The following is a 15,891-nucleotide window of genomic DNA, read 5'->3' on the forward strand; positions in this document are numbered from 1 at the left end:
AGGACAACAATCTCTGCAACACTCCACCAATCAAGCCTTTATGGTAGAGTGACTAGACGGAAGCCACTCCTCAGTAAAAGGCACATGAGCCCGCTTGAGTTTGCCAAAAAGGCGCCTAAAGACTTTCAGACCATGAGCAACAAGATTGAATGCCAAGCGTCACATCTGGAGGAAACCTGCCACCATCCCTACGGTGAAGCACGGTCGTGGCAGAATCATGCTGTGGGGATGTTTTTCAGGGGTAGGCACTTGGAGACTAGACAGGATCGAGGCAAAGATGAACGGAGCAAAGTATAGAGAGATCCTTGATGAAAACCTGTTCCAGAGCCATCAGGACCTCAGAGTGGAGCAAAGGTTCACCTACCAACAGAACAATGACCTTAAGCACACAGCCAAGACAATGCAGGAGTGGCTTCGGGAGAAATCTCTGAATGTCCTTGAGTTGCCCAGCCAGATCCTGTACTTGAACCCGATCAAACATATCTGGAGAGCCCTAAAAATAGCTTTGCTTCGATGCTCCGATCCAACCTGACAGAGATGAGAGGATCTGCAGAGAAGAATGGGAGAAACTCCCCAAATACAGGTGTGCCAAGCTTGTAGCATCATACCCAAGAAGACTTGAGGCTGTAATTGCTCCCAAAGGTGCTTCAACAAAGTACTGAGTAAAGGGGTTGAATACTTATGCTCATGTCATTATTGTGTATTGTGTGTAGATTGATGAGAGGAAAAAAACAATTTAATCAATTTTAGAATAAGGCTGTAACATAACAAATTGTGGAAAAAGTCAAGGGGTCTGAATACAAGCCACTGTATATCACAAACCTCAGAGGTGCCTTATTGCTATTATAAACTGGCTGTCAGCCAATCAGCATTCAGGGCTCGAATCACCCAGTTCATAGTTACACACAAACCGCACCGGCCACATTGCATGCATGAGCATTGTAAAATAAATGTACACATACGTTATTCAATCATTTCACTCACACTGCTTGTGCGTGTGAACAAGCATCTGTGTAGCCAAACGTTAATATAAAACTTTGTATTATTTGAGACTCTCCACGCACTGCAAGTTCCCTCCTTATTGCATTTCAGGAAAGTTATAGACGCACAATGTCATATCCCCAAGATATGCTGACTAATCGCTCACCAATAACAAGTGAGGTTAGCATTTTGGGGGGAGTATGATATTTGTGCGTCTGTAACTTTCTCACTCATCATTACTCACAATTCCTTCAGGATTATCCATAATCATGGTAGCATCTGCATTCATTTAGAAGTTTTTAGAAACATATTCTACTCTTTACAATAAAAGTAACTCCAAAATGACAAAATACATTATTTACCATTCATTTCTATTGGGTACAAAATAACCTGAAACACAATCAAAGCAAACAGCAAATGCATCCAACAAATGTGTAAAGTCAAGGAGTCATTGCGTGCTATGAATATGGGACCAAATACTTAACTTTTTCAACTTCAATACACAGTCATGTAAGGGAATTTGTTCCAATACTTTTGGTCCCCACTATGTACAAAAAGTACTGTAATGTCTAAAAGGTTTGCCCGATATGGATGAAAATAGCCTTTAATTAAAGCTGACAGTCTGTACTTTAACCTCATCATCATTATACTGTATCATTTCAAATATAAAGTGCTGGAGTACATAGCCAAAACAACCAAAAATGTGTCGCTGTATCAATACTTTTGGAGCTCACTGTATATTGAAATAAATTTACCTTCTATCGATTAAGGTTCAAAATGTTCTGGACTCCCAAACACGGTTTTATTTTAATTCTTCATTCTCTCTGTCGACTGTCTGCTTTGCTCTGGGACTCCCAGAATTGCCACTTTCACTGGTGTTTCTTTTAGCCATTTCAGGAGAGTGTCCTGTTTTCTAGTTCCCCTGGTGCCGTATGGTATTGGTAGCGAGCGTCAGCAGTCCAGTCCCTGCAGGGTAAGCTATGCCGTGGCTGAGCATCTGAACCAGTGGCCTACTACAGTCTCACGTTAATGGAATGGAATGGAAGGTGTGTGTGTGTGTGTGTGTGTGTGTGTGTGTGTGTGTGTGTGTGTGTGTGTGTGTGTGTGTGTGTGTGTGTGTGTGTGTGTGTGTGTGTGTGTGTGTGTGTGTGTGTGTGTGTGTGTGTGTGTGTGTGTGTAATGGAATGCCTGGCTGGTCTCCCCTCTGGGGCTTTACATGTGGTGATTACACTTCTCCACTGAGGGAGAGGCAGAGCCAAGGACAAGCAAACGGTACCAGCAAATGGTACCATGACATGACCGTTCCCTGGAATATGCAGGGTGGGGTACAACTACATGGAGTTCAACTGGGAAAAGTCATGTCCAAAGAAAAAATCCTTAAACACAGAGCCTCTTATTTGGTTGGATAAGAAACATCCATCAATCATACTACATTCAACACAAAGCACTAATAAAATATTGTATGGTGCCATCACTGATAACACATAAAATATCTCCTAACAAAGGCTGTATTTTGTCAAAAAGGGAACCATGATGTAAAATGCAAACCTGGTGTACCAAATTATACTAGCCTACTAAAGCCAACGACCTACCGCTGCACCACAGAGTTTTGATGAAAACACTGGCGAAAGAGAATGCCTACAGTATCTGATAATCAGACTCACACAACATCGCTGGAGAAGAGGAAGTCGGAGCGGTCTTCTAGTCACACATAGGAGGTGCGCACACCACCCACTGCTTCCGAGTATATTACTCGCTAATGTTCATTCCCTAGATAACAAAGTTGACGAGATCAAAGCAAGGGATGCTTTCCAAAGAGACATCAGGGATTGTAGCATACTCTGTTTCACGGAAACATGGCTCTATCGGGATATACTGTCGGAGTCGGTACAGCCATCTGGATTCTCAGTGCATCGCACCGACAGAAATAAACATCTCTCCAGGAAGAAGAAGGGCGGGGGTGTATGTTTCATGATTAATGATTCATGGTGTAATTCTAACACATACAGGAACTTAAGTCCTTTTTTTCACCTGACCTAGAATTCCTCAAAGTCAAATGCCGACCGTATTATCTCCCAAGAGAATTATCTTCGGTCACAGCCGTGTATATCCCCCCTCAAGCCGATACCACGACGGCCCTCAAGGAACTTCACTGGAAGTTCTGAACTTTTGGGATGCATACAAGGCCCTCCACCGCACTCCTTTTGGCAAATCTGACCACAAATCCATTTTGTTCCTCTCTTCCTATAGGCAGAAACTGAAACAGGAAGAACCTGTGCTAAGGCCTATTCAATGCTGGTCTGACCCATCTGAATCCATGCTTCAAGATTGTTTTGATCACGCGGACTGGGATATGTTCCGGGTAGCTTCCGAGAATAATATTGACGAGTACACTGAGACAGTTACTGATTTCATCAATAAGTGTATAGGAGATGTTGTACCCACTGTAACTATTAAAACCTACCCTAACCAGAAACCGTGGATAGATGGCAGCATTCACGCAAAACTGAAAGCAGGAAGCACCGCATTTAACCAAGGAAAGGTTACGGGGAATATGGCAGAATACAAACAGAGTAGTCGTTCCCTCTGCAAGGCAATCAAACAGGCAAAACATCAATATCGAGACAAAGTGGAGTTGCAATTCAACGGCTCAGACATGAGACGTATGTGGCAGGGTGTACAGACAATCACGGACTACAAAAGGATAACCAGCCACGTCACGGACACCAACGTCTTGCTGCCAGACAAGATAAACACATTCTTTGCCCACTTTGAGGATAACACAGTGCCACCGACGTGGCCAGCTACCTAGGACAGTGGGCTTTCTTTCTCCATGGCTGACATGAGTAAGACATCTAAACATGTTAACGCTTGCAAGGCTACCCGCCCAGACGGCTTCCCTAGCCGCGTCCACAGAGCATGTGCAGTACAGCTGGCTGGTGTGTTTATGGACATATTCAATCTCTCCCCGTTCCAGTCTGCTGTCCCCACATGCTTCAAGATGTCCAACATTGTTCCTGTACCCAAGAATTCAAAGGTAACGGAACTAAATTTCTATCGCCCCATAGCACTCCCACTCCCCCATAGCACTCCCTGCTTTGAGAGACTAATCAAGGATCATATCACCTCCACCTTACCTGTCACCCTAGACCCACTAAAATTTGCTTACCACCCTAATAGGTCCACAGACCATGAAATCGCCATCATCACTGCACACTGCCAAATCCCATCTAAGACAAAAGGAATACCTATGTTTACAAAAGGATAGATTTGCAGTTAGGTAAACTTGGATTTTTCGGCAGGTACATATGCAGGATGCTACCCTCCACAGTATGGCCTTAACCGGAGAGATTACTGCTTCCAAGGTTTTATTTTTCCAAGCTATATGGAGGGTGCTCTAGCCAACAAACAGCAAAGACCTGAGGACACCATTCCAACCTGGAACTGAGCCAGATACAAAATTCAATTAGCACTAGGTGTGAAGTAAAAGCCCTTTGGGCCCAACAAGTGTCAGGAGTCTTTGAAGCATCCTCTGAAGCCCCCTCCTGCTGTTTCAAAGACAATTCACTGGCCTCCAGAAATAAAAGTTTCTCCCAAGTGGGTGTGACACCTACTCCCATTGCCTGCTGCACTGCTGCTTTGATTCCACCTGGCGATCTGATCTGTTCACCGTCTGCCCTGGCCTGTCTCCCCCTGTCTGGTACAGGTACCCCCACCACACTCACCCCTCTCTCCCGAGCTTTCGCTCGCCTCCAGCACACATGCACTGTTGGGGCGAGTGACTCTGAACTTACAATGGCTAGCCCCAAGTCGTTATATATTTATTTTAATTATTGTGCATTTTGCTATTTGCCTCATGACTTCTGCATGCTTTGTTGACCACAAACTTTCTTTACCCAACCGTGGGACAGACTATGTTTTTTTCCCAAACTCGGGACTCTGACTCTCTATTGGTTACACAGACTTTTGGCCTCCCATCCTATTCTAACCACCTCTCGCCAGCTTTGTATTCATGTTACCTGATGAAATTGCTGTACAATATGATCTTGTTGCAATCTGATGCACATTCAGATGTCAGCACTGTAGAGTTCTCCTTGTACTATGCCGTGCCTTGATTGTATTACTGTTGATGATATCTGGAAATGTGCATGTACACCCTGGCCCATCTATTGTTGCTATCTCCAATTCTGACTTGTGCTCTGATATCTGCTTCACTGATTTCTGCTCTCGTGAAAGCCTGGGTTTTCTGCACGTTAACACAAGAAAGCTTATTATCTAAAATGGATCAATTGAAAGTGTGGGTTCACAGCTGCAATCCAGATGTGTTGGTCATTACTGAGACGTGGTTAAGAAAGAGTGAATACTGATGTTAACCTTTCTGGTTATAACCTTTTTCGGCAAAACAGATATTCCAAAGGTGAGGGAGTGGCAATCTTTACCAAGGATCACCTTAAGTGCTCAGTTGTCTCCACCAAGTCTGTCCCTAAACATTTTGATTTGCTGGTTTTAAGTATTAAACTTTCAAATAGCTATCGTCCTCAATCAGCACTGGCCCTAAGCTCTCTCCTGGCCCCTTACTCTAAGTCTGAATTTGTCCTGCTAGGTGACCTAAACAGGGACATTCTTAAACCACCTGACCAAGTCCTAAAGCAATGGGACTCCCTAAATCTTTCTCAGATGAACACCAATTCCACAAGGTACACCCAGAAAAGGCTACTCTCCTCTATGTTATCCTCACAAATAATCCTGATAGGTATCAGTCTGGTGTTTTCTGTAATGACCTTAGTGATTACTGTTTTACAGCCTGTGTTCATAATGGCTGCTCAGTGAAACAACCTGTCCTGATTTGTCATAGATGCTTGCTAAAAAACTTTAAAGAGCAAGCCTTCCTTCATGAACTGGCCTCTGTAAAATGATATAGAATCAGCTTGATCCCTTCTGTCGAAGATGCTTGGAGCTTCTTTTTTATATTTTCAGTGGTGTGTTAAAAAACACGTCCTCATAAAGAAAATGAGAATTAAAAAGGTTTAGCCCCTGGTTCAACCGTGAACTTGCAGAGTTACCCCACCTCAAGAATTGCATTTTGCGAAAGGGTCAGCACACGCATACTCAAGCTGACTGGGTGTCGTTCAGGCAAATGAGAAGTAAGTGCACCTTGGCTTTCCGGAAGGCCAAAATTAGTTACTTTAAGGAACAGTTATCTCTCTGTGGGTCTAACCTCAAGAAGTTCTGGAAAACGGTTTAAGACCTGGAGAATAAACCCTCCTCCTCACAGCTGCCCATGTCCCTTAATGTTGATGATGTGGTTGTTACTGACAAGAAGCACATGGCTGAGCTCTTTAACCACCACTTCATTAAGTCAGGTCTCGTATTTGAGCAATGCCTCCTTGCCCGTCCAAGATTTCCTCATCTCCCACCCCTTCTAATGTGACTATCTCCGATGCTTCTCCCTCTTTTTCCCCTTCCCCGCTACAAAGTTTGTCCCTACAGGCAGTCACTGAGTCCGAGGTGCTAAAGGAGCTCCTTAAACTTGACCACAAAAAAAACATCTGGGTCAGATGGTTTAGACCCTTTCTTCTTTAAGGTTGCTGCCCCTATCATCGCCTAGCCTATCTCCAACCTTTTTAACCCGTCTCTCCTTTCTGGGGAGGTTCCCATTGATTGGAAAACAGCCACAGTTAGTCCTTTAATTAAAGGGGATATCAAGCTGATCCTAACTGTTATAGGCATTTTTCTATTTTGCCCTTTTTACCAAAAGTTTTGGAAAAACTTGTCAATAATCAACTGACTGGCTTTCTTGATGTCTATAGTATTCTCTCGGGTATGCAGTCTGGTTTCTGCCCAGGTTATGGATGTGTCACTGCAACCTTAAAGGTCCTCAATGATGTCAGCATTGTCCTTGATTCTAAGAAATATTGTGCTGCTATATTTATTGACTTGGCCAAAGCTTTTCATACGGTAGAACATTCCATTCTTGTGGGCCGCCTAAGTAGTATTGGTGTCTTTGAGGGGTCTTTGGCCTGGTTTGCTACCTATCTCTCTCAAAGAGTGCAGTGTATAAAGTCAGAAAATCTGCTGTCTCAGCCACAGCCTGTCACCAAGGCAGAAACCCAAGGCTCGATCCTAGGCCCCAAGCTCTTCTCAATTTACATCAACAGCATAGCTCAGGCAGTAGGAAGCTCTCTCATCCATTTATATGCAGATGATACAGTCTTATACTCAGCTGGCCCTTCCCCGGAAAAAATGCTCTACCACAAAGCTTTCTTAGTGACCAAAAAAGCTTTGTCTACCCTTAAAACTTCTTCAGGCTAGGGTCTATGTTTTCCACCTCCCGTCTGACTGACGTGCCCAAAGTAAACAGCCTGTACTCAGGCCCAAAAGTCAGGATAAGCATTTAATTGGTACCATCGAATAGAAAACACTTTGATGTTTGTAGAAATGTTAAAATTATGTATGAGGCGATAACACAATTGATATGGTAGGAGAAAATCCAAAGAAAAACCAAACAAGAGCCCAAAGCCAAGAGCCCATTCCCTTCCAATGGAACGTATAGGGTAATATCCAAATCCAGCTCCCAGATTGCAATTCCTATGGCTTCCACTAGATGTCAACAGTCTTTGTTCAAGGTTTCATGCTTGTTTCTTCCCAAACGAGGGAGAATTTTGAGTTTTAATACTGGGAGTCAGACTGTCCGCGAGTGATGAAGAGGAAGCGCACCTGCTAATTTTGCTTTCCTATTGAACGTACTTCTTTCCTTATGAAATATTACAGTTTAATTACATTTTAGGCTACCTGAAGATTGAATAGAAATTTATTTTGACTTGTTTTAACAAAGTCTAGAGGTTGCTTTTTGGATTCCTTTCTCTTCATGTTGAACAATTGGATTCCTCAAATCGATCGTGCCAACTAAACATACTTTTTGGGATATAAAGAAGGATTTTATCTAACAAAACAACCATGCATGTTGTAGCTGGGACCCTTTTGATTGCAAATCAGAGGAAGATTTTCAAAAAGTATGTGAATATTTAAATGCTATTTGTGATTTTATGAAGCCTGTACAGGTTGAAAAATATTTTGATGTGGGGAGCCGTCCTCACAATCGCATGGTATAATTTTTATGATTATTTATTTGAGTTGTGCGCCCTACCATTTCACCTGAAGTTGTTGACGGGTGTCCAGCAGCCCTAAGAAGACCCTTAACCTAGTTCTGAACACCTCCAAAACAAAGGTCTTGTGGTTTGGTAAGAAGAATTCCCCTCTTCCCACAGGTGTGATCACTACCTCTGAGGGTTTAGAGCTTGAGGTAGTCACCTCATACAGGTACATGGGCTAGACAGTGCACTGTCCTTCTCTCATCAAATATCAGATCTGCAGGCCAAAGTTGAATCTAGACTTGGTTTCCTCTATCATATTCATATACCCCAGGTGCCAAACTAACCCTGATTCAGATGACCATCTTACCCATGCTAGATTACGGAGACATCATTTATAGTTCGGTAGGTAAGAGTGCTCTCGAGCGGCTACATGTTCTTTACCATTCGGCCATCAGATTTGCCACCAATGCTCCTTATAGGACACATCACTGTACTCTATACTCCTCTGTAAACTGGTCATCTCTGTATACCAGTCGCAAGACCCACTGGTTGATGCTTATATATAAAATCCTTTTACGCCTCACTCCCCCCTATCTGAGATATATACTGCAGCCCTTATCCTCCACATACAACACCCGTTCTGCAAGTCACATTCTGTTAAAGGTCCCAAAAGCACACACATCCCTGGGTCACTCGTCTTTTCAGTTCGCCACAGCTAGCGACTGGAGTGAGCTGCAACAAACACTCAAACTGGAGAGTTTTATCTCAATCTCTTCATTCAAAGACTCAATCATGGACACTCTTACTGACAGTTGTGGCTGCTTTGTGTGATGTATTATTCTCTCTACCTACTTGACCTTTGTGCTGTTGACTGTGTCCAATAATGTTTGTACCATGTTTTGTGCTGCTACCATGTTGTATTGCTACCATGTTGTTGTTATGCTGTGTTGCTGTGTTGTCATTTGTTGCTGTCTTGCTATGATGTTGTCTAGGTCTCTCTTTTTGTAGTGTTGTGTTGTCTCTCTTGTTGTAATGTGTGTTTTGTCCTATATTTATATTTATATTGTATATATTTATTTATTTTTAATCCAAGGCCCCTGCCCCAGCAGGAGGCCTTTTGCCTTTTATTAGGCCGTCATTGTAAATAAGAATGTGTTCTTAACTGACTTGCCTAGTTAAATAAAGGTTAAAATAAAATATATATTTTTTTAAGAATACAGTTCATTGACTATAGCTCAGCATTCAGGACCATAGTACCCTCCAAGTTAATCATTAAGCTTGATGCCCTTGATCTCAATCCTGCCCTGTGCAATTGGATCCTGGACTTCCTGAAGTGACTTTGGAAAAAAATATCTCCACTAGACTTATCCTCAACACTGGGGCCCCACAAGGGTGCGTGCTCAGCCCCCTCCTGTACTCCCTGTTCACACATGACTGCGTGGCCAACTCAATAATGAAGTTTGCAAATGACACAACAGTAGTAGACTTGATTACCAACAACGACTAGACAGCCTACAGGGAGGAGTTGAGGGCTCTCGGAGTTTGGTGTCAGGAAAATAGCCTCTCACTCAATGTCAACAAAACAAAGGAGATTATCGTAGACTTCAGGAAACAGCAGAGGGAGCACCCCCTATCCACATTGACAGGATAGCAGTGGAGAAGCTGGAAAGCTTCAAGTTCCTCTACGGACACATCACGGACAAACTTAAATGGTCCACCCACACAGACAGTGTGGTGAAGAAGGCACAACAGTGCCTCTTCAACCTCAGGATGTTGAAGAAAGGTGGTTTGTCAAATACAAATCCTTACAAACTTTTACAGATGCACAATTGAGAGCATCCTGTCGGGCTGTATGACCACCTGGTATGGCATTGCATCGCCCACAACCGCAAGGCTCTCCAGAGGGTGTTGCTGTCTGCACAACGCATCACCGGGGGCAAATTACCTGCCCTCCAGGACAGCAACCACCCGAGCCATTGCCTGTTCATCCCATTACCATCCAGAAGGCGAGGTCAGTACAGGTGCATCAAAGCTGGGTCCAAGAGACTGAAAAATAGCTTCTATCTCAAGGTCATCAGATTGTTAAACAGCCATCACTAGCACAGAGAGGCTGCTGCCTACATAGACTTGAAATCATTGGCTACTTTAATAAATGGAACACTAGTCACTTTAATAATGGCACTTTAATAACGTTTACATATCTTACATACTTATCTCATATGAATATACTGTATTCTATACTATCTATTGCAATCTTAGCCTATGCTCTTTGACATTGCTCATCCATATATCTATATATTCTTATTCCATTCCTTTACTTAGATGTATTTGTTGTGGAATTGTTAGATATTACTTGTTAGATATTGCTGCACTGTCGGAACTAGAAGCACAAGCATTTCGCTACACTCACAATAACATCTGCTAACCATGTGTATGTGACCAATAAAATTTGATTTGATATTTATTTCTGACCAGCAGATTTCACTAATGTGCATTGTGAACAGATACTGATGCCCTGAGTAATGAAACATTTTTCAGAACAATATGGTGAGAGCACCAACAACACCTTTAAAAAGCCTTGGTTTCCCATCACTAGGATTTCCCAAACTCAGTCCTGGGGCCCCCATTATGTGCACGTTTAGCTTTTTGTCCTAGCAGTACACAGTGGATTCAAATAACCAACTCATCATCAACTTTTGATTATTTGAATCAGCTGTGTAGTGCCAGGGAGAAACCAAAAGGGGGGGATGACCGACTCTTGGAAAACCTGCTCTAACATGCTGACCACACCGCTCGCGTCGCGTGCATGAGCTTTGCAAAATAAATGTACACATACATGTTATTCAATAATCGCTTCCACACTGCTCACGCGCACCAACGAGCGTCTGCGTTGACAGGCGTTTAAATAGAAATTGCTTCTATTTGTGGCTCAGAACACGCTGCAAGTCCTTCCTCTCCCATCTCACCATTGGCTTTTAAAAGCATAAGCCCACGTGTCATCTCCTCGTTGGCTATACCCACGTGGGCGATTGAAATATGAATGGAGGTCGGTTGTGGTTATGCACCTTATAAAGTTAGTTGCCATTCACCATATAAGGTCCAAAGAAGAAAAGGCCTGGAAGGATGAGAGACGACTAGAAACGATTCGGTTGACCTTTTTATGTGTGGATTAATAGTTGGAGTAGAGGATCTTGTGTATTTCAGGTAAAATAACAACTCCATGTGTACATCCCATGACAGATTAGCCAATAACAGCAAGCTAGCTATTGAAATAGGACAAATTAGCTAGCAACTGCAAGCTAGCTAAATTTCCATATATGTTTAATGCTTTTCGAACTTTCCTCAAATTAATATAATTGGTTCAGAGTTTGTTTTGGTATTTCAACCTGCGTGTCATGATTTGATGTGGGGGTACAAAATCAATTTGCACACCATGGCGCACGTACGTCCAGTTTGGGCATGGTGTAAGGTATTGGAACCAAAGCACTGGTAGCCTATAAACAGGGGTGGTTTAATTTCACTGTGCTTTTCTTTGCAGCACTCAAAGCTGATCTAATTCCTTTAAAAAAAAATACATAATCCATGATAATGAGCTGCACCAAATTCCCATGATGAATATTCAGGGGCTTCTCCCTACAGGCTTAGTAAATAAAATGGAGCCAACACAATTAATCTAAATGATAATGGAATACCTGGTGAGGCGGGGAAGACAAGGCCCACTGCAACCTTGGAATACATGCCATGGTTAAGTAAAATACTGTACCATCTTCTCACAAACAGGAGGTCAATAGGAAAGGTACTGTAATCATTATCAAGCAGTGGAGGCTGCTGAGGGGAGGACGGCTAGTAATGGTTGGAATGGAGTCAAAGGTATGGTATTTTCATTTTAATTGGATTTATTTATTTATTTAACCTTTATTTAACTAGGCAAATCAGTTAAGAACAAATTCTTATTTACAATGACGGCCTACCCTGGCCAAACCCTAACGACACAGGGCCAATTGTGTGCCGCCCTATGGGACTCCCAATCACGGCCGGTTGTGATACAGCCTGGAATCGAACCAGGGTCTGTGGTGACGCTGCGCCACTCGGCTTGATTCCATTCCATTGACTCCATTCCAGCCATTATTATGAGCCATCCTCCCCTCAGCAGCCTCCACTATAAATATCAAGATGTAACATTATGTAGAGAATTGTGAACGTGTCGACAGTAAAAGCTGCTGTATCTGTCAGCAACTGCAGTGGATTCTTATCTGGTCACCCTGCTACATTTCACATCATAAAATATAATAAAATGTGCTTAAAGATCTAAAATGGATATAAGCATGAAGCAATACCCGTTTCTATGCTCAGAATTTGCAGAACGATTAAAGAATGTGTTCAGTTAAAGGCAAGTAAAACCATGGAATAAGAGATCACAGAATGTGAAATAATATGGTGACCTTGAAGTACTGTATATGGTGAATGGGCGAATAAATGAATTAGTGAATTACATCTGTCTGGCGCTATTGAAGTGTATGGTGAATGGTAGCATGGATGAACGTGTGAGTGAGTGACTTACATCCGTCTTGTGTTTCATCCGAGGTATCTGGACAGTTTGGCTCCCTGTCACATAGCCAGCCCTCTGGGACACAGGTCACCTGGTCATGGCAGTGAAACTCCCCTATGTCACACAGTATGGGCTCTGGATGGAGGAGAGTGGCTGGAGAGAGGAGATAGAGATGTTATGGAGGGGATGGGATGGATGGCTTACATGTTTCATTCAAAACATCGACCTGTAGTTGGACGACTATGAAGTGATTGTGTATTTAGTTTGAGGCGGTTACAGGTTTGTTAAAAGAGATGATCTTATTACATGTACTCTAGTTTCTATAAACATGAAAAATAATGGATGTGGTCTTCCTTACCCAATTTCCCGCTCTAGGGATCAATAAAGTTCATTTAACTAAATACCTTTTTCAGAAAAACTGGAGATTCACTGTGAGTAAGCTATTTTAAGAATTCTTTCCTTATCTCTAGACACAAACTTGTTTAAGATTGATAGCTATAAAAGCCCATTACTTAGTGGTGGTGATGTCTAAATGATATTTTGTAGATCAAATATTTAACAATCTCTGCAATACAGAGCTTATTCACAATTCATAATTTGGACACAATGAGACACTTTCTGATTGCTTGTTAGCCAAAAGCCTAGGCCAACAATACAAGAGACATACATATGCAAGGGTTACGGCTAGAAGGGATACAGCTCCGTTCCGAGGTCTGTGTCACCGGCCTCTAGGCGTCACTGAAATGTCTCATTACGCACACCTGATTCCAATTCCCCTGATTAGTAATTGTATATATGTGCCCTCTGTTCACCATTGTCTTGTTGGTTATTGTTCCCATGGCTGTTGTTCTTGAGTACCTCTGCTTTGTGGTTTCGGCGATCGTGCTGCATGTATTGTGTACTCGTTATTACAGGTCTTGTCTCGTGCATTTGTAATTACGGATCTCACCCCATGTAGTGTATTATGGGTCTCGTTCTGTGTATTTATTAGAGGTGTAACCACGCTCTTTGGTTTGGGTTACATCCCTGTGTTTTTTTATATGTGTTTGTTTTGGGCTTTGTCCCTGTGCCTTTTCATGGCATGTTGTATTTTTGGGTGGAGTTTTAAAATCCCCTATTACATATTACTGTGCCTTTTTCCAATCATTTATACAACGTGACAATGAAAATATTTTGTTGACTCGCAGATGATTTGGAAACAGACATCTTTCTGCTTTATCCCGCAGTTCATTTTGGTAGGTTCTTTTTCACATATACATTGACATTTTGGTCATTTAGCAGAGACTTTTATCCAGAGTGACTTACAGTGCATTCAACTAAGGTAGATAAACAATAACATATCCCAGTCAGAGCAAGTCAAATGTTTCTGTAACCTTACTGAAAATGTTGTAGCTGTTCAGAGGCCTGCTTCTAATTTCATTTCATAGTTTAAAATACAAAATACCTGTATTTTAATTACTGTAAATACATGATAAAATACAAGAATGTTCTAGTTTATTTTGATACATTGAATATGAAGTACCACATTGAATGTGGTACTTTATAATTTTTGCCCAGCCCTGACCAAAGTGAAAACCTGGTCAAATAAAGAGTCATCCCAACCTTCCAATAGCAGGGCATCTGTCAGCATGTTGACATGTTTCCCTGCCGGGAGCTGTCAGACACTCTGTGTGATCATTCACACATGCTCTGCTGAAGATTTGACACCGTGTTACCCACCACTATCTCCTCCTCTCCATCCTGCAGAAAACAAATCATTTGTTTAAAAGCATTAATGCTCAGGCATATTATTTGTTCTCTCTTTCTCTTTCCCTTTCTCTCTCTCTCTGCATGGGAAACTAGGAAACATATGTTTACATTTCCAAAGCAAGTGAAATAGATAAACTAAAGTCAAATAAACAATTAACAGTAAATATGAAAGAATCAAGACATTCCAAATGTCATATGTCTATATGCAGTGTTTTAATGATGTGCAAATAGTTAAAGTACAAAAGGGAAAATAAATAAACATAAATCCATGTTGTATTTACAATGGTGTTTGTTCTTCACTGTTTGCCCTTGTGGCAACAGGTCACACATCTTGCTGTTGTGATTGCACACTGTGGTATTTCAGCCAATAGATATGGGAGTTTATCAATATTGGGTTTGTTTTCAAATTCTTTGTGGGTTTATGTAATCTGAGGGAAATATGTGTCTCTAATATAGTCATAGATTTGGCAGGAGGTTAGGAAGTGCAGCTCAGTTACCACCTCCAAATCTCTCTTTCACACACACACACTGAATTTCGAACGCTATTATGGTGGGAGGAGGAAGGAGGAAGGAAGGTGTGTGTGTGTGTGTGTGTGTGTGTGTGTGTGTGTGTGTGTGTGTGTGTGTGTGTGTGTGTGTGTGTGTGGGGGGGAGGATGGGGGAACAAGTTTGCCGCACGTAAGTAGTGGTGATAATTCAATGCACCACTGCACTATTCCCTATAGTGCCCTCAAGCAAATTCACTACCCGGGGACAGATATGAAAAGGTCAACCATCTCATCTTTTACACTTTTTCTTCTATCTAATTCCACCGGTGCCATCCATCTAAAAACCTCCCTGTTTCATTCAAGGTCTTCTTTGAAATATTGAAAGTTTTTATGTCATAAAAGGTGCCTCTTCTAAAGATGGAGCATATTGATCATATTGCAAACCCCTGAGTCCTTCCTGACTCATACCCATGTGAGTGGGGACTGGGAATAGAAAATATTGAAGATCGTCATTACAATCAAATCTAATTGGACTATTGCAAGACCTTAATCTTTATATCCAAAGACGAAGGCTGGTATGATAAAACAAAATATTAAGAGAAATTTATTGTGGTCCTTCCAATAAAAATTTGGCGCACAGCCATAAAATAAAGTGGCACAGCACTCAACTTCCATAACAAATAGTAACATTTGTGTCACTATAATAAGATGCATTATAATAGGAGGTTATGGGTAGAGCTGTAGTAATCTTTCCAGGGGGATTTTTGTATTGCTCTAAAATAGATAATTCCCTGTAACTATTCTGGCCTGACATTAGCACATGCCTTCATTCACTGTAACAAATTTACAGCAAACATTTTACAGTTAGCTACTTTAATTCTGTAGTACAGTACTGTAAAGAGCAATGCATTATGTGGCTCAATGGCTTTCCGCTACACTGCTGTAAAATTACAGCAATTTTACAATAAATAACTATAAAAGGTGGCTCTTCTAAAGATGGAGCATATTGTTTCGCTGTATATTTAAAGCA

The 15,891-nt window shown here is 41.9% G+C and overlaps 1 protein-coding gene across 1 annotated transcript in view; it reads right to left on the reverse strand.

Annotated features, from left to right (window-relative positions):
- The window catches only part of LOC112224856 (low-density lipoprotein receptor-related protein 1B), a 365,574-nt gene extending 352,059 nt beyond the window's left edge, over positions 1-13,515 (reverse strand). Inside the window, 2 exon segments of the mRNA XM_042306367.1 lie at positions 12,637-12,777; positions 13,437-13,515. Of these exon segments, the coding sequence (XP_042162301.1) occupies positions 12,637-12,777; positions 13,437-13,515 (220 nt within the window).
- Between the last annotated feature and the right edge of the window lie 2,376 nt (positions 13,516-15,891).

The sequence above is a fragment of the Oncorhynchus tshawytscha genome, linkage group LG26 (assembly GCF_018296145.1).
Source record: "Oncorhynchus tshawytscha isolate Ot180627B linkage group LG26, Otsh_v2.0, whole genome shotgun sequence".
Taxonomy (NCBI): domain Eukaryota; kingdom Metazoa; phylum Chordata; class Actinopteri; order Salmoniformes; family Salmonidae; genus Oncorhynchus; species Oncorhynchus tshawytscha.